The 19,012-nt window shown below is 39.6% G+C and overlaps 1 protein-coding gene across 20 annotated transcripts in view; it reads left to right on the forward strand.

Annotated features, from left to right (window-relative positions):
- The window catches only part of PDE4D (phosphodiesterase 4D), a 1,511,392-nt gene that overhangs the window by 1,440,705 nt on the left and 51,675 nt on the right, over nucleotides 1–19,012 (forward strand). For 19 of the 20 annotated variants that reach the window (XM_082725937.1, XM_082725938.1, XM_082725936.1 and 16 more), the window contains one exon: nucleotides 13,885–13,997. In XM_082725937.1, the coding sequence (XP_082582063.1) occupies nucleotides 13,885–13,997 (113 nt within the window). Of the gene's footprint in view, nucleotides 1–13,198; nucleotides 13,799–13,884; nucleotides 13,998–19,012 lie in introns of those variants that run through there. The other variant, XM_082725933.1, reaches the window with a different exon arrangement.

The following is a 19,012-nucleotide window of genomic DNA, read 5'->3' on the forward strand; positions in this document are numbered from 1 at the left end:
TAGATCAAATTTATGTATGTATGTATGTGTATATATACTGCTTCAATTATATAGAGATTTCCTTTATATTGTATATATATGACTATTTTTGTTGCTTTCACTTAAATGAGTGGTTTCTTAAACAAAGACCAAGAGCACATTTTGTCATGACTATTATATATAACATACAGAAGTCGCTTTTAATAAGAGTTCACTCCTCCCTACTTTTTAAAAACAAATATAGGTATCAAAACATTACATATTTTTATACTGAGAGTCAGCACTCAACACTTCTTTTTTAAAAAAGCACAATACTATTCGTTGCAGCTCCTACTTTAAACAAGTTAAGGCTATTCATAGTTTAAAATATATTTCTTACTGTGGTACACTGTCAAGAAAGTTTGAAGGTCACTGCCTCATCTCACTTAGTCAGCCCCCCAAACTTTGTATGGGTGGAGTCTTGGCCTTCAGAAGAAAATGGCAGTTCTCCACAGGAACTGAAGTTCCCCATTATTTCTACTTCTGCAAGATCTCAAAGAATGTTAAAGGGAATAATCTGGTGACCCACGTTGAAGCTGATGAATAAAGGATACTTTCAAGGTGAGCAGGCGTGAGTGTTAGGTCACCAAGGGCAAAGTATGAAAACAAAATATACAGACTGAAATTAGAATGTGGATCTAAATATCCAGAAGCTTCTCCATTGCTTTGATTTGCAACAAAAATTTATATGAATGAGATAAATACTCCCAGTGAAATAATGGATGCCCTGAGCATAGTCGTGTTAGCAAAATGGCAAAACTCCTAAAACTTTAAAGTTGTACTTCCAGAGGTATGTAATGCAGTTTATTTTATTATTTTTTTTAAAGATTTTATTTATATACTTGACAGAGAGAAATCACAAGTAGATGGAGAGGCAGGCAGAGAGAGAGAGAGGGAAGCAGGCTCCCTGGTGAACAGAGAGCCCGATGCGGGCCTCTATCCCAGGACCCTGAGATCATGACCTGAGCCAAAGGCAGCAGCTTAACCCACTGAGCCACCCAGGTGCCCTGTAATGCAGTTTTAAAAATTTATATAAAATCACCAGATTTTACAATAATTACTTTTAATGGATCTCAAACTTGTCTTAAGTCAAAAATCTTCCTCTCATGTTAATACCTTAATGATCTCAATGCAAAATGCCCACACATTAAATAAAATAATCCTAGCTAGTAAATGTGCCCTGGAGATTTATGAATACATACATAAATAAATATGTGTGTGTGTGTGTGTGTGTGTGTGTGTGTGTAACCCATTTGGTTTTTAAATGAGAAGAAGAGAATGCTAAGCAATTTTTTTTTTCTTATGAAGGAGATATCATTTAAGCATAAACCTGGAATACTCAAAATAAAATTTGGGTTTACAAGATCAGGGCATGGCAAGAAGTGTTTAGATTGCCATGGAATAATATATATTTTCCAAATCTAATTTTAGGAATAAAATAAAATATGGACATCGTGCTTTCTTCATACTGCTTAATAAAACAACTGCATTTTAAATTGCTAAAGTAGCAGGTGTAATGAATACTAAGTCAGTTAATTTTCAGAGTGATGCAGGTGCTGATTGCTACTAGTATCACAAATATGTACAGAATTGTTTTGATAACTTTGTATTTTAAGAAGAGATGGGGAGGAGATGCATTGCTATTAAAAGCAGCTGTCATGTGTTACATGTAATTGACTTGATAAACATTTATAATTTTTTATTTATTCTTTTGAAGATTTTATTTATTTGAGAGAGAGAGAATAGGAGCATGGGGAGAGAGAGGGAGGGGAAGAAGCAGACTCCGCACTGAGCAAAAGAGAAAAACTAAGGTAAAGAAGTTAAATAATTTGCTTAAATTTGCCACATGGTTGCAGAGCCAGCTTTTGAACCTAGATCTCTATCCCCAATACCATGCTCTTTCTGTTGCTTATATCTGTCAAAATAAACCATTAAAATGGATACTTCTAGAACTCCTTGCACTGTACATCTGAACTACTGCAATTGATTCATAACTTCCTTCCTTCTCTCTTCTTTATTTCGTCCTCCTGGTCTACCAGTGCCCTTATCCAATCCCCACAAAATCCATTAGCTCAAGGCCATGCATGTAAGTATCCAACCCGATTTTACCTCTCCCTTTAAGGAGTCTACTCCATCCAGGCTATTTACCACTGACACACGTGACCCTTATTCAGGCTCCAGATGTTTCTTCCACCTGAAAAGAATGCAAGCTCTGGCAATTCACAGACCTGTACCCCTGGGGATAAAAATATATTATATGTTTATAAAAAATTTAAAAAAAAGAATGCAAGCTAATACCCTCCTCCCACAGGCATTCAAACCACAGACTTTGTCAAAGACCTGCATCCAGGTTCACCTTCTTCCTGGAGCCCTGTGCACTTAGCTACAGTCCATCCCTCCCCCTCCTTGCTCTAAACTGCAGTAGCACTTCCAAGCTGAATGATTTCTGTGCCACCTCACAATTTCTCTAGGCAGCAGCTGGTCACATGTCAGTTTCTCAGTGGGATATTCTAAGTTCCTTCCCAGGTCCAGGCCACTGAGCCTTTCATGTTCTTGTATTTCATAGCAACCAGTACATCAGAGAGACCCAATAAATATGTAAGGATTTTTTTAACTGTTCTTTTGCTGGGGAAAAGTAAAAGAGGAAGGCAGGAAGGTAGGTAGGTAGATAGATTACTCTCTGACCATTTCTCAACAGTACACAAAACCTTGAGGAGGAAAAATCAGATGTCCAAAACATAACAGATTTCAAATACATGGGGACCTACAAAATAAGCATTGTGTTTGTTTTGGGACTCACCATATTTGGTAAAGGACAAAGTTTTCCAAAGTATGGTTCAAAAGATGATAATGGTTGCATGAAAAAAAATGTTTCAAGACAAAGTTAAGTTTAGATAATATGTGTTAATGATGTTAGACAGGTTTCTCTGCTGTGGAACTTCTAGCTTTTGGTAGGTATGTGTCCATTACAAATCACAGCAAAGAGACCACAAATAAATTTCCCAAACTTATTTGACTACAGAATCCCTACCAAAGAAGAATCTTGTAGGAGTAATTATCAATTGAATGTTCTTTGGGAGATATCAGAATGAACCTCACTGAAGTGGTGTTGTTTTATTAACCAGTAACATATCTTTTATATATATTTTATATATAGTGACTTGGCATGATTGGTGTGGTCTTATAAAGGATCTTTTTTTTTTTTTAAAGATTTTATTTATTTACTTGAGAGAGAGGCAGTGAGAGAGAGCATGAATGAGGAGAAGGTCAGAGAGAGAAGCAGACTCCCCATGGAGCTGGGAGTCCGATGCGGGACTCGATCCCAGGACTCCAGGATCATGACCTGAGCCGAAGGCAGTCGTCCAACCAACTGAGCCACCCAGGTGTCCCGAGGCTATTCTAGATCTTAGATTCTTCACTAATATGCAGCCCAGAACAGGTTAATGGTTGAGTGTCAATGGTGATGATAGGAAAATTATAACTGGTTAAGAATTGAGAACCCATGAGAGAGGAAGAAACCCTTCATCCATATTAAATGCCTTCTTGCAGATTAACTTATTTAAACAACTTTGTAAGGTGAGTCAAAGTAATAGTTATACTATTGAGTGAGTACCCACTGTAAGTCACATGTGGCCCTTGGGGGGTTTGCATGCATTTTTAATATGCATTTCTCATAAAAATTAATTCTCAACTTACATATAAAGGTTTGGATATTTAAATGACTAATTTAAGATAATACAACTAGAACAATGGCCAAAGATGAATTCAAATTCTGGGTGACTCAAAAAGCCATGCCCTTTCTGATCCGTCATACCGCCTCCCATGGAGAACTCTATGGATTGTAGATTCTTGTACATGTGTAAGAGCTTTCTTATCCAAATCTGAATACCCCTAGATAGTCTTGTACAGCTAGAAGATTAATTTCTTTTAATTACATTTGTGTACGGAGCCAGCTCACAATCAAGTAGACAAGCCAAGTATTACCAACATGATCCTGAGTTCTGAAATTTGCTTTATAATGTGCACACATTTAACAAATGCAGGCTTACCAGTAGGCCAATAAGGCGTCTCACTCATATATTCTGCTTATAGCACAGGTAGTGAGAATAAAAATTGGACATCGTGTATTACCCCACAGAGAGTCTGTTTATAACCTGATTAAATAGCCTAGTCTCTTTTGCACACCTTTTGTATGTGTTATTCTTAGCTCTGAGTTCATTTCCTTTAAATGCAATGAATGTCTCTTTAGGTATTTCACAGTGAGGGGAGTTAGGGAACAAAGAAGGCAGCAGAGGTACTGCTTCTGAATAAAAGATTCTGGAGCAGTATTGATTAAAACAAATATTTTCTCTTCCTTATTCAGGTGGGAATTCTCAACCTGGAGTCCCTAGTGACTTCAGGGAGGTCAATGAATACTTTCAAAATAAAAAAGTTGATCATATCAACTTATGTCCATTTTCCTGGGGAGGTTTGCATCTGATTCTCAGAAGGTTTATTAGACTTCCAAAAAGGCTAAGCGCTGTGACTTTCGAAGTGCAAGAAATCAAAAAGTATACTTACTCTAGTGTCTCCTCCATGGGCAATCATTTAAGGAAGTTCTTTTTTTTTTTTTTAAGATTTTATTTATTTATTTGACAGACAGAGATCATAAGTAGGCAGAGAGGCAGGTAGAAAGAGAGAGAGGAGGAAGCAGGCTCTCCGCGGAGCGGACAGCCTGATGCGGGGCTCGATCCCAGGACCCCGGGATCATGCCCTGAGCTGAAGGCAGAGGCTTTAACCCACTGAGCCACCCAGGCACCCCGGAAGTACTCTTTTCTTATGAAAAGTCAGAACAAAGATCAGGAGGTGAGGATGATGGAATGTCCAAGATAGAGTAGTAACCAATGAATCAAGTAAAATTTATAGAGAAAACAAATACATCATAAATGTAACTAGTCATTATAATATAAAGATTAAGAAGTGGTTCTTAAGATAGGAAAGTCATAGTCAAAGGAAAAGCTAAAAGAAACCAGCAGAGTATGTATGTGTGTGCTGTGGCACAGGGATGGGGAAGCAGATAGGATTGTGATGGTAGAGATGAAGCAGTGAAAACACAGAATAATTTCATGGAGAGGTATAGACAGGATTTAATTTTGTTATATTGAGAGAGAAATATATATTTAAATGTCTGCTAGAAAGTAACATGAGCACTACAGATTGGCTAAACTTAGAAGAGCAAGAGTAAGTAGGAGATTCAGTAATTCTCCCAGCTTTAATCTACATTCTCCTGATCTTTGTAGGATAGCACACGGCCTTTAGTTCATTCACCTAATACCCCCAAACTTCATATCTGTGTACTGATGGTTTCTTTCAAAATTTCATTTGGTTTGTAAAGATCATTCTACATATATATTATAATATCTATCCCTTTAGGTCTAAGATTAATATTTCACTCCAGGAAGACACCATGGTGTGCTTAATCGAAGTTCTGACAATGTTCATTCCTGGCAAGTAGGAAAGGTTGAAAACAGTAGATGGAGCATAAGAGATAGATAGATGAAGATTAATAATACATCTAGAGAACTATCCTCAGGACAGTATTACTGCTCTAATAGTACTTGTAAAGAAATATTCTGACTTGTTATAATACATGAGTACTTATTGGTTATTTACTGAAAAGTATTTGTTGCATGCCTATAAATGATAGGAACTGGTCTAGACACTCACAGAAAGGCCTAGAAACAAATACAAAGAGGATATACACCAAGTCAGAGAGACAGTGGTCAGCAAATTATATCTAGGTGGAAGGTTGGACCCAGAAGGGCAAGACTTAGATGGGATAGTGTAAAAGAGAGCTGAGAGTTTTATTGAAAATCCTACTGAAGAAAGGCCTTAGGTGAAGACAGGAGTATGGATGGCATTGATATATTAAGGTATTTGAGCAAAGGACTGACACATTGAAAACAGAGTTTAAGTGGGTGTCTGGGGACTCAGTGGGTTAAGCATCTCACTCTTGGTTTGGCTCAAGTCATGATTTCAGGGTCATGAGACTGAGCCCTGTATCAGGCTCTGTGCTGAGCATGGAGCATGCTTGGGATTCTGTCTCTCCCTCTGTACCCCACACCCCACCCTGCTGCACTTTCTCTCTCTCTCTCTCTCTCTCTAAAAAAGAAAAAAAAAAAGAGTTTAAGGAAGATTATTCTGACTTTCTAAACAGTACTGTGGTGGAAAAAAGAAAAACAACCCAAGGAGATCCAGTACTAGCTTTTACACAAATCTAGAAATACATAGATGAGAATTTAACTGAAAGTGGCAGTTATAGAAATTAAGAAATTAGCTGTTTGGCCTGGGGGGCTCAGTGGGTTAAAGCCTCTGCCTTCAGCTCAGGTCATGATCTCAGGGTCCTGGGATCTCTGCTCAGCAGGGAGCCTGCTTCCCCCTCTCTTTCTGCCTGCCCCTCTGCCTACTTTGTCTGTCAAATAAATAAAAATCTTTTAAAAAAAGAAAGAAATTAATAAATTAGTAAATCAAATGGCAAAGTATTAGATGGGAGTATGTTTGGGGCAGAGTTGGAGGTAGATGTAAATATACAGCAGAGATGGGTGCAAATATATTCCAGTGCTTTCCATTTATCAGTAACTTTCTTTGTCAGAGATTTCAAGGAAAAAAACACTGATGCCTAATAAACAGTTAAGCTAACCTCATAGTGTTAGAGCATTCTGGAACTGAATGATGTCTTTGAAGGCATCTGCTTATTTAAGAATTCCCTCAGTAGTAATCCCTGACCCCACTACTGTCTAATTTTAGTGGATGACTTACCTACATAATCTTCCATACAGGTGACCCTTGAACAAAATAGGTTTGAATTGTGTGGGTCTACTTCTAAGTGGATTTTTTTTTTGTAAATATAGTACAGAACTGTAAATGTATTTTCTCTTCTTTGTGATTTTCTGAATAATGCTTTCTTTTCTCTCCCTTACTTTATTGTAAGAAAACAGTCTATAATACATAACATACAAAATATATGCTAGTCCACTGTTTATGTCATCAGTAAGGTTTCAGGTCAACAATAGGCTAGTAGTAGTTAAATCTGGGGGAAGTCATTAGTTATACATGGATTTTGGACCATAGAAGGGGTTGGTGTCCCTAAACCCCACATTCAAAGGTCAACTGTAATTGTCTTCCTCACAGGACTACGAGCTTCTTGAAACCCAAAGTTACTTCCTTCTCTTTGGTGTACTCAGCACCTGGACCATAGCAGGTGTTCAGTATATATTTATTAAAATGAAAAGAACAGCATCGTAACCAGTAGAATCTAAACTCCATGAGAGTGGGCAGGAACCTTTCACTTTGCTCATTGCTAAATCTCCATCATTTGTTGCAGTGTCTAGAAAAGAATCTATTAGGTGAACAATGCAAGGTTGCTTAACCCAGAGTCTCTCACTTCACTAAAATAATCTACAATATTTCATTATTTCCAATCTACAGGTAAGGAAATTGAGGCCCAAGAAAGATTAGGTGATTGTCCCAGGGATTATGGTTTATTTGAGGTAGAGTGGAGATCGGAACCTCTTTCTATTTCTTTAGTTTCAATCAAGGACAAATATTACTTATAGTCTGGTGTCATGTAGAGTCATGTGGAGTCCCCAGCCCACCTGTCTGATGAAACTTAAACTCCAATATCTCAGACAAAAGCCTCCCTCATCTTAATGAATTTCAAATCTTGTGTCTCTTCCTCTGCCTCTTCTCTCCAGTGTCTACTCAGGCTGATGTTTCTGTTCATGTGAATCTGTCTTCCAAGCTCAGTCCCTTCACTGGATTAAGACAAAACAAAACTCTTGCCACATCTTGTGTCTTTAGCAAATTTATTACAGATTGGGGGAGGGGATATTTATAGGGTGGAATTATTCTTATACTGTAGAATAAGAGCTTACTCCTTTGTGTTACTTAACACAAGTACGCACGTGCACCCCAACAAACACACACACACACACAAACACACACACACACTGTGGAGCAAGCAGCATATTCTTCCCCTTTCCTATATTTTATAAAGATTACAGATGAGTTCCACCCAAATCAGGACTCCTTGAAGTCTTACCTTCTGTAGTAAGTAAATGCTTTTTTTCCAGTTTCTCCCTGCAAGAAATTCTGGTGAATACAGTACAATTAAAATCCCAATAACTAGAAGATCCTAGTTTTCAGGGCAAGAAGTCTATCCCGCTGGACAGTCTTTCATGCCTGACATATGCCCATGTAGAATTTTAATACTGAGATTGTCTTAGATAAGAATAATCATCAGAAAGCAAATGTTCTATAAATTATTAATTTTATCCTACCAATAATATGGCCAAAGATAATGGTCTCACTGACGTCAGCTTGGCCTTCCTTAGCCCCATTTACTCAGAGCCCTAGAATTTTCCATTTAAATAAAATCCAATCCCATAACACACAGTACTCTGAATCACTCAGTGGCTTCTACTCTCAAAGATTCAGTCCACAGTCTCTATTACAGATGCCTGACAATGTTTTCGTGGCCAGTGTCTGCAGATTTCTCCAGCCTCTTTCCCTCAAGCAAGGCCCTACTCATGGTAGCTCCTTTCTTTGAATACTCATACACACACATCTCACTGAACAAAGAAAGGCCCATATCCTTGCTCATATGTTCCCTCTTAACCTCCTCCCCCCATGCTTCACTTACTTCCTGTTTCATTCTGTAGGACATGCCCTCCCACTCTGCCTCTGTCCCAGTCTGATTTAAATAGCCTTCTTTCATTCTGCAATAGCTTACATACTATCTTCTTTCAGGAGGCTTTCTACAATATAGTGTGCTGAAATCATCTCCAGTATCAAAGTCTAGGTTTTCCTTGGATAAGAGACAGTCTTTTAAAGACACCTTGTTTTTGCAGACTCTAATAAAATGCATGACACATTGTTGGTGCTAAACAAATATTTGTTGAATTACTGATGGTCTCAGAAGTCAATGAAACCTAATCTTGTGTTTATTTCACTTTAAAAATTCTACTAGAGCCTTAGGCGGCACTAGAAAAAAAGCCTAGATTGTGGGAAGATAAAAGTAAAAAAGAAACCTCACAAAATTATGTACATCTTCCCTTTGGAGATTTTTTGAAGTACTAAGTGAAATTTTATATATTTCATATGATTTTTAAGTACTTCAAAACAAGAAGTTGGTGCCAGTAATACACTTGGAAATGAGAGCAGCTTGCCACTGGCAAGCTCTGCTTAAACCTGTTACATGTACACATTGAAAGTGAATCCAACTCCTTTATGTATTTCCCATCAGATAAAATGTATAGAGGGGGAAAAGTAAGCAAAAGTTAGAACTAACCTGGACAAATCTACAGTAGCAAACTCAGGAAATAACTAGCTCGAAGAAATACATGGTGAAATAGGAATCATTTTTCTCTAGTTCTATCTACTTTAGGCTTTATTAACTCCATCCTTAGGAACAAAGAGGGAATTTTGGTGGGAATTAGGATGGGAAAAGCTGGAATCGGTTAGGAAGATATATATTTAAGTATTTGCTTTTTGAAGGCATTTAATGAAGTTGGGTTTTTTTCTTTTTCTCTTTTTTAATTTTAAGAAAAACCTGAATCAACTTTTAATTTTTATGTATTTTCTAAGTAAGTGTAAGCAAATGGTGCTCAAAGTAAGTGATTTTGTACCTGTTCTCTTCATTTATACCAGTAGGCCTGTCTAGAAATTATGACTAAGTTATATTGACCTTTAATCATTCAAATACTGGCAAAAAAAAAAAAAATAAAGAGAGAGAGAGAGAAACCAATATCCACACAATTACACATGGATCCTTTTATCTCAATGGTCAGTGTTGCTATAAGTGGTGGATAAGAGTAATTGGCTGAACATTTCCCAAGAAAATGACCTCAACCTTTAACTAACTGCTGTGGCTAGAGGAGATTACTTTTTTCCTTTTCAAAGGGAAGCTGCTGCTTCAGCATCTTCTCCGGGAGCCCCTGGCAGCAGTTCAGGCCATGTGTCAGGGGAATCCTTGATCGCATCACAATGACGGAAGCCAAGTGCTGGCCTGCAAGAATTGAGGACTGTTTGTTCACAGAAGATCCTGAGCAGAAACAGGGGTGTTACATAGTTCAAGGGTGCCTCGACAAAACCTGACACTGCTCTAGGAGGGCTCAAGTTATTTCTCATTTGCTGTTCCACAACCCTCTCCTAGCTTTTATGGGATTTCAGTTGTTGCTTGGACATTTTTCTCCCTTGTAGTTCCTTGACTTAGCAAGATTTTGGACAGTTGGGAAAAAAAAAAAAAGAGTTTTTGTATACTATTTTCAAGTAGTGCCACAGTGAATACTCTCTGGGGGGAAAGGGTTTTGTTAATGATTGCAGTACGTGTTCTTGGTAAAATCCAAAATTAAACTAGGTCACTGTTTTTGTTCTGGTGCCATCAATGACATTTAGGTATGCTGTTTGGTGTAGTGACTCAATTTCCTGTAGGAAAGCTGGCAAGTCCACACTGAGGTTTTTTTAGTGGGTATGAAAAGGTCAGTTACTTGATGTCTTAGAGCATTTAGAGTTAAAATTCCTAAAAGTTAAACTTTAATAATGATCCTAAAAAACTGTGGCCAGCCATATTGCCTATAAACCTCAGAATTTGGGAAAAACAGTATTCTCAGTTCTGTACTAACATCAGCAAAAATTCTTGATTTGAACAACAGTTTTATAGAACAAATTTCTTTACTCTGTCAGTAAATATTTTCTTGCTTATTGGTATGTAGATGTGTTTGGGTCCCTGTTTTTCCATTCTCCAGATTTATACAATACATGTAGAGGTAGTTAGAACTTAAAATACATGTGTGTACCAAATCATTATTGTAGGCAAATGCTGATTGTTAAAATGGGTAATCTATGATTTAGATACAAAGTAGATCTTCTGAAATAAGTTATCCTTCTTGTTGCTAAACTGCCTTCTTAAAGTCAAGCTCTGTATTTAAATATATAATGTCTTAAAGCATTGAAACGTTCCTGAATTTCTACCCCTTTTACAATTAAGAAGTAAATACTGGAATATAATATGTAGTGCCACATCCAGATAAGTCCAAGGCCTGTATTTCTGAGAAGTTTGAGAAGTTGGTGAAGATGGGGAGATTACTTATACTGGGGAGCTCCTTTTGGGGCTGAGACTTTAAAGGCTTGGAATGCAGGGAGAGGAACATGGAAAGCCAAGCCTTAGAGGTATGGAGAAGGGATTCCTGGCTTCTGTATGTACCCAGTGACTGGAAAGATGGCAGTGAACACATCCTAGGCATAATGGCTTTGCATCTATAACCTACTAGATGTGCTTGCTACTGACAACTTAAATAACCCAGAACAAGTTAATTTCCTCTTAAAGTGTCCTACATCCTTATTTTATACAGTAGAGGGAAAAAAGCAAAAAGTAAACAAAACCATACAGTAAATGTGCTATCATTTCAACCAGGTTACTCTGTACTCACATATGGAAGGTATTGGGTAAAATGAAAATGTGTTATGATCATAGACTTAATTATTGTTTGCAATCCTTAGTGTATTGGAGTACAAGGGACTTTCTACATTACATCATTGTGTAATGTTTCCATTTTTAAAAGAATCATACTATATTTTTATATTCTTCTAATCAGGGAAAGGCTATGCAGATAAAACATTTTATACTTATTATCTTAAATTATCTTTAAGGTTGTTACTTTGGGGGGGAAGGCCCAATCTTACTCTTTAATTTACCTGGCAAGGTTTGGCAGCTGTTGGTTCACCTAGAGTATATATTTACAGAGATTGCTGCAGAAAAGAAAAAGGAAAAAAAGTGGCAGATTTAAACATAGAGTCCCCAAAATGAATACCAAACAGTTCAAGAATCCTTGATAACAATGAGTCATGTGGCTCTTGTAACAAATACTTTGAAAGTTATTCTAACTTCTACAAATTTTATGTAAAAACCTATCTGGTAAATCCCTGGGAACCTGAGATTCAGTCTGTGAAATTCTTTGTTGTGCCACTGATCATTTATGGGAGTCTAAATTTCAAGGGTAGTGTTTCTTCTCCTCCAAGACCTGTAGATTTGAAGACCAAAGGATCTCTCAACTTCATGTAAGCTTTTCAATGTATTCTTTTTAAATGACAATAACCAAGTTTTATAAGATGGGGCTCTTCAGAGTTTGGATTATTTTCCTCTCTGAAAGTTTTGTTCATCCACTTGCTAATGTAGTGAAGTTCTTGCAGTTGATCCTTTTATGTAGAGTGCCCGTGGTCCCCAGGGTCAGCTTTTGTAAACGGAACCAGCTTCCATACCATGCCTTTTGGATATTGTCTTTTCATTTTCTCACGTTTGTAGTTTATTCTGCATATGGTGGGCAGAAACACCCTTCCAGACTTTTTCCTTTGGCATCACAGGACCATCGTGGTCTCTGATTTGCAATTCCACAGACGAAGGAAGCACGTATGTAGGACATGTGTCAAGTGCCTATCCTACGTGGTGCATTCACATTGCTGCTCCTTTATGAGAACTCTTAGACAATCCCGAATGTGAAAATACAGCATATTGTCAAATCTGTAAATTCAAAAGACTTCAATGTTGTTTTTGTTTGCTTGTTTATGTCCACCCCAACATTTAGAAATCTGGTACTTAGCAGAGGCCGGGTTGAGTCTGGTTTTAATAGAAATAATTCTATTCCCACAACCGCCCTGTCCCCTTGAAGTAGGTAAATTCTAAATCCTCAGAAACGAAGACTCAAAAGCCCTAACACCCGAACCCACAGAAACGGTTGCTCAGGTCCTGAATAACCGTGTTTGCGCCGCCCGTCTGGCTCTCCCGCGAAACCCCGCGGGGAGCAACGGACACTGAATACGCTGAGACTTGGGCAGTCGGGGCCACCGGGAGGGGCGCGCTGGGTCCCCGCGGGGCAGGTGCGCGGTTGCGCGCGCGCGCGCGCGCGCGCGCCCGGTCCCGCCTGAGCCCCACAGCGGGCGTGACCCCGGGTGGCGGGCGCTCCACGCCGGGTTTTGGGCCGCTCTCCTCGCGCAGCCCCACGGCAGCCCCACAGATACACGCGCTCGCGCCCGCGCCTCCCGGGCTCGACTTCAAAGCGAGCGGCACCGGGCAGCGCGGGGTGATGCCCCGGCGAGGCGGTGGAGCGGTCGGGGCTGGGGCTTCGGGGAAGGCGGCGGCAGGGGGCGCGGGGGGCGCGGGCGGGCCTTGGCAGTCGGCAGGCGCCTTGTAAAGGAGCTGAGGAGGGGCCAGGCAGCGGCGAGGGGCGTGAGGGGGAGTGTTCCCGGAAAGCCGCGGCGATGGAGCCGCGCTGCGCCGGGCGCTGAAGGAGTTGAGAAAGAAAACAGGAAACGTGGTGGCCGCGCACCCGGCCGCGGCTGATTCATTAGCGTCGTGAGAAGGCTCGGCAGGCGGCTAGCGGAGCGGGCGCTGGGACGCGGCTCGGCCCGGCCGGCGACAAAATTAGGCCGTGGACCAGGCGCTCCGTCCGCGGGGTTGGCCCCGAGGCGCACGCTGCCCTCTTCGCCCGCCTCCCGGGCTGGCCCTGGGGACCGCCGCACCGTCGAAAAGTCGCACCGTGGGGTTTTTGTCTGTGTCTCCGTATAAAAGTTGGCTTGCCGCACTTCGTGCGCCCTCCCTGGACGCGGAACTGAGACGCCAAGCTGGAGAAACCGTGCTACCCCGAGGCCGGCCGCCCCGCTAGCTGAGCCCCCAGCGCCGTGCCGGGCTCGGCACTATGAAGAAGCAGCCCTCATGTGCGGGCACCGGGCATCCGAGCATGGCGGGGTATGGCAGGATGGCCCCCTTTGAACTCGTTGGCGGCACCGTGAAGCGCTTGAGAACTGAGTCCCCCTTTCCCTATCTCTTCGCAGAGGAGGCCTACCAGAAACTGGCCAGCGAGACCCTGGAGGAGCTGGACTGGTGTCTGGACCAGCTAGAGACCTTGCAGACCAGGCACTCCGTCAGTGAGATGGCCTCCAACAAGGTAAGCCCTGGCTCTGCCTGTCACCAACGCCCCTAGACTGCTGATTCCCACGCTGGTGAAGCTGCCAGCCCCTGTGGCCCCGAGAAACGCGTACAGATTGTGTCACACTGCATGTTGGCTCTTTTACTCCCTTGGAGGGAGGTTCCTGACTCTGTGCCTTCCCTGTCTCTTACATTGACTCCAGATAAATTAGACATTTTGCAAAAGCAACTTTGACATAGTTTGATTACAGCACCCCCGAGCCACAGTGAGTGGGGATTTTGTTTTGTTTTGTTTTCTTTGAGATGGGGGAGTGGGCTTGTCAGTGACACTTTGCCCTTGCAGCAGAAACCCAGGCGGGGCCGTGGGCATTGCATGCTTAAGGGTATTCTTGGGTTTCCCAGTTGGAAATAAGAGTTGGTGGAGGTCAATGCAATCTCTTGGATGTCACCACATAACCGCACTCATGCTCAGTAGAGCTCACTGAACTTGGAACCTTAACTCTTACTTATCTAGATGTTAGGGTACATTGTAAGAACTGAGCCTTTTTATGTTCACTTAGCCTAACGTGTCCACAGGAAATATCAAGAAAGTTAGAAAGTTCATTATGATCATACCTTTGTTTTCATGAATCTTGGAGAGAAGTCCAGTTTTCTGAGGTCATTTATAGTATGTTTCAGTGGGTCATTTGTGCCATATATGCTGAAGTGCTGGCCTTGGTGGTCGGTGGAGTTTTGGGGGACTGAGAAGTAACCTTCAGCCTCAAATAGCCTTAAAGCAAGGTATAGTGTTGTCTGTTGTCTATAGTGTTGTCTCTAGTGTTACTGTATTTTTTTGGAATTTCTGTTCTTTTTGTCTTTAGTTATGTAAGGAAATAATTGGGATTATGTATGTTTTTAACGAATGTTGGGCTGAGAGGATAGGGAAAGAGGCACATTCATGTTGGATGCAGATCACTGGGGGATTCAACCAGTAAAAACTGGTAACTGGGTGGCAGTTCCTAATAGTTGCCTCTTAAAGATATTTAAATATTGTGGGCACCTATTTACAAGGTCAGGAAGGTTATACCATTTTACAGTTTATCTGTGTGCACATATTTTTAATATGTGTGATGCTTTTTCTTGGCTTATTATAGTTTTTATCCCACCCATTTCCCCCCACCCTCAACAATCAGTTTTCTAAAATACCATAGCATATCAGCCACTTGATTGTCTTATCTGTTGACAGTGCTTACATAGATTGCATTGTTTTCGAAGTGAGAAGTTAGCTTCAAATAGAATAAAAGGGACTCCTCACACACTGTCAACAGGCACTAACTTACCCATAAGTACACCGACCTAACCCAAAAGCACGCTTGGGATCAGATCTCAGTTTTTTGTTTGTTTTGTTTTTCTGATTTTAGTCATTTCGGCCTCATTTTGAAATCTGGTATGGCTCCTTATCAAAATAATTCATCATTGGGCTCTCACTTCCTGCTGTGCCATCAGGTGCCATTGTTTTCATCTGGCTAGCAAAGTCTTAGTTCATTGATTAATTTCATGGAACAGTAATTTTTTAAAATAATTTGATTGATAATAGCAGTAGGCTGTGCTGAGTTTCTTCAATGTACTACATGCTGAATGGGACCATTCTGCAGTGGGATTGTGTTCTTAATTTTCTTGTCTGGTTAATACTGTGTAAAAAAGAAGAGCAGAATCAGAAGGCACCTAAAGGGATATATACACATTTCAAGATGATCTGATAGTAGTTGTTCAGAGAAAGGAACCTAAGCAGCTATAATTACTTTCTCCAGAAATCCATACTCTTAATGATGAGACCTATGTTTGAATTTAAAAATTAACATGAAATCTAATAATGTATCCTAAATGATGTTAACTGTCAACCAATTGGTTTATCTATAAGATTTAAAAAAAAATAAAGCTTTAGGTCACAGTAATTGATCAAAATGATTTCTTTCTTTAATGGCACCAAGTAAGACAGGATTTTTTAAAAATCTCCATTGTGAAGGCACCCAATTAAACTTTGAGTTGATTTACAGATTTAGTAGAGAAGGTGCATTTATTTGGTTGAAGAGAAATGTAGGTTAAGTGAGAAAAGACTTTTTAAAAAGATAGTGATTCTAGGGGCGCCTGGGTGGCTCAGTGGGTTAAAGCCTTTGCCTTCAGCTCAGGTCATGATCCCAGGATTCTGGGATCAAGCCCTGCATCAAGCCCCGCATTGGGCTCTCCACTCGGCAGGGAGCCTGCTTCCTCCTCTCTCTCTCTGCCTGCCTCTCAGCCTACTTGTGATTTCTGTCAGTCAAATAAATAAACAAAATCTTTAAAAAAAAAAAAAAGATAGTGATTCTAGCTGTTTTTGTCTTGTGGTTGAAAGATTATTGACAGGACACTTATTTTTAACATTAAAAAAAAAACAACTTGGCTGAAACTGTTGCTTAAACTTCTAATTTCTAAGCTATACATTTCCTTTTTTTTTTTTAACCCATTCATTTTTACAAGAATGCTAAACTCCTGTAACTTTTTATAGGTGAAATTTTAGGATTAGCATAGAAGAAAAAGAAAGCTCTTCTGCTTTCATAATGAGGGCACATAAGCTGGAAACTGAGTGGGAGCAGTTGATCTGAAGGTCCTCGTGAGTGATGCCCAACCTAAGTCTGAACTAGAATTATAATGACTTGCAACACATCTTTGAGGATGAATGAATACCTCTGAAACATTGCTTTCTGGTTATGTTTTATTGCTGTCCATTATTTTTACATGTACTTGTTTGAACCAGCCAATATTTTCAGGTTATTCTCTTTCTACCTTTGAAAAATCATAACATCTTTACGTGTTCTTCCCACTTGAGGTTTTTTTTTTTTAATTTAATAGTATAATGTAACAATAAAAATAGTAAGGTCATGATTTTTAAGTGATTATGGAGAGGAAAAAATTATTAGGGATATAGATTTGGGTATTAGGAAGAGGGAAATTGCTTCCTTCAACCCATTTAACCATTTGAGTTAATAGATTATTTGTGTTTTTGAAAATCTTAATTAAAGGAATTCAAATTATTAGCTGTTGCAAAATGATGCTTTAGAAGTAACTACCTATATTTCCTGACTGACATTGTAATGTGCATAATACTTATTGATGCTACTAAGGCAGGAAAATTATAGAATTCTTGGACAAAGCCAACATGGACTGTAATATATGTAGGATGCTTGTACCAAGTAGGGTAAGTGACTCCAGATGGCATTTAATTTGAGTGATTAAATCTACAGCACTTACCCTCATAAGCACATTAATCTCCCTGAGATTTGTATAGATTTCCTTTAGAACCTTATTGCTACAGTTGAAGGAAGTTTTGGTAAGGTTTCAAAGCTTTGCAAGTAGGCAGATCTGGAAGTTAAATCTTGGTTTTGTTCCGTGGTTGCTGAGTTATATTAGAAAAATGAATTCAGGGGCACCTGGGTGGATCAGAGGGTTAAAGCCTCTGCCTTCAGCTCTGGTCATGGTCCCAGGGTCCTGGATTGAGCCCCACATTGGGCTCTCTGCTCGGCGGGGAGCCTGCTTCCCCCTCTCTCTCTGCCTGCTTCTCTGGCTACTTGTGATCTCTGTCAAATAAATAAATAAAATCTTGAAAAAGAAAAAGAAAAATGAATTCAACGTTTTAAGCTTTAGTTTCCTTAGCACAATAATGATGAGCACAATAATACCCATTTTGAAAGATCAATGTAAGAGTTTGAAAGAATATATACAAAGAGGTATCTAATAAAAACTTGTGATAGTAAGCATTATACCTGGTGTTACTGGTATAATTGAGATTTAGGTCAAACTTCATTGATAGTCTTCTTGGCTAACATACTTTTTTTTTTTTTAACCATTCAGTTGTAATTTTTGCTTGACTTTTTATGTTCATTGGTTGTTACAATGCAGTCCTTAGATAAAAGTCTTTAGTATACATCTCTGTATTATGAAAAAAAGCTTATATTTGCACAATTTTTGGTATAATACAGATAGAAACATTTTGAACTTCCAATTAGTTTAGACTTTTCTTAAATTCCAGTGACAGAATTCCAGACAGAGGTGCTAAATACTTTCTGTGTTTTATTCTAAAAGTGAAAACACAGCACTTATTAATTCTTGGAATATGCTCAGCATAGTGTGGGATTGGTTAGGACATCTTCATTCTTTTGTACAGAATTTACAAAGCTAAAATACCTTTTTGAACTGTTTTTAATGTAAAGTAGTTTCACAGTGCAGTGTTTTTGGTTACCTTCTCTCAAAGAAAGTAAGTTGAGGATGTGAGGTGGACAGGCCAGGATGTGAGGTGGACAGGCCAGGAGTCGAAGCCTCAGGACTTTAAAAAATTATGCCTTGGAGAGGTGCCTGCATAGCTCAGTCAGTTGGCTCAGGATTTTGGCTGAGGTCATGATGTCATGATTGTGAGATCAAGACCTGCACTGGGCTCCACGATCAGCAGAGAGTCTGCTTAAGGTTTTCTCTCTCCCTCTGCCCCTTCCTGCCTCTAAAACAAATAAATTAATCTTCAAAAAGGCAAAAAAAAAAAAAAAAAGATTCTGCTGTGGAGCCCTGTCACTTTATCCTCTTGTGACCTAATAACACATATTTCAGCAGGCCTTCAGAGTAAGTGCAGTAATTTTTAAAGAGAAAACAAAATCCTTTTGATTTTTTCCTAAAATATACCACTATAGAAATATATTTTGTCTCTCTCTCATCTGGGGGCACTTTCGAAGCTTGGCATTGCTGGAAACTGCCATGCTTCAAGTGGCAACTCTCATGAAGTTAGGATTCAAGCATCCTTCCAAGAGACTTCAGGCTTTTCTTTAGTTAATGCTAGCTACACATCACCAACCTAACAGATGTGGTCGTGACTTTTTTATGGAATTTGTCTATTTACTTATTAACCAACATCTCTATCGTGGTTTTTTTTTTTTTTTTTTTTTTTTTTTTCTATCGTGTTTTTTGTTGCCTATAAATTAATTGCTCTTCTGGGTGCTTGTTCTCTGTTCTTCCTCCTCTGCTCCCCCTGGT

Source organism: Mustela nivalis (genome assembly GCF_964662115.1).
Source record: "Mustela nivalis genome assembly, chromosome: 3".
In the NCBI taxonomy this organism is placed as follows: Eukaryota; Metazoa; Chordata; class Mammalia; order Carnivora; family Mustelidae; genus Mustela; species Mustela nivalis.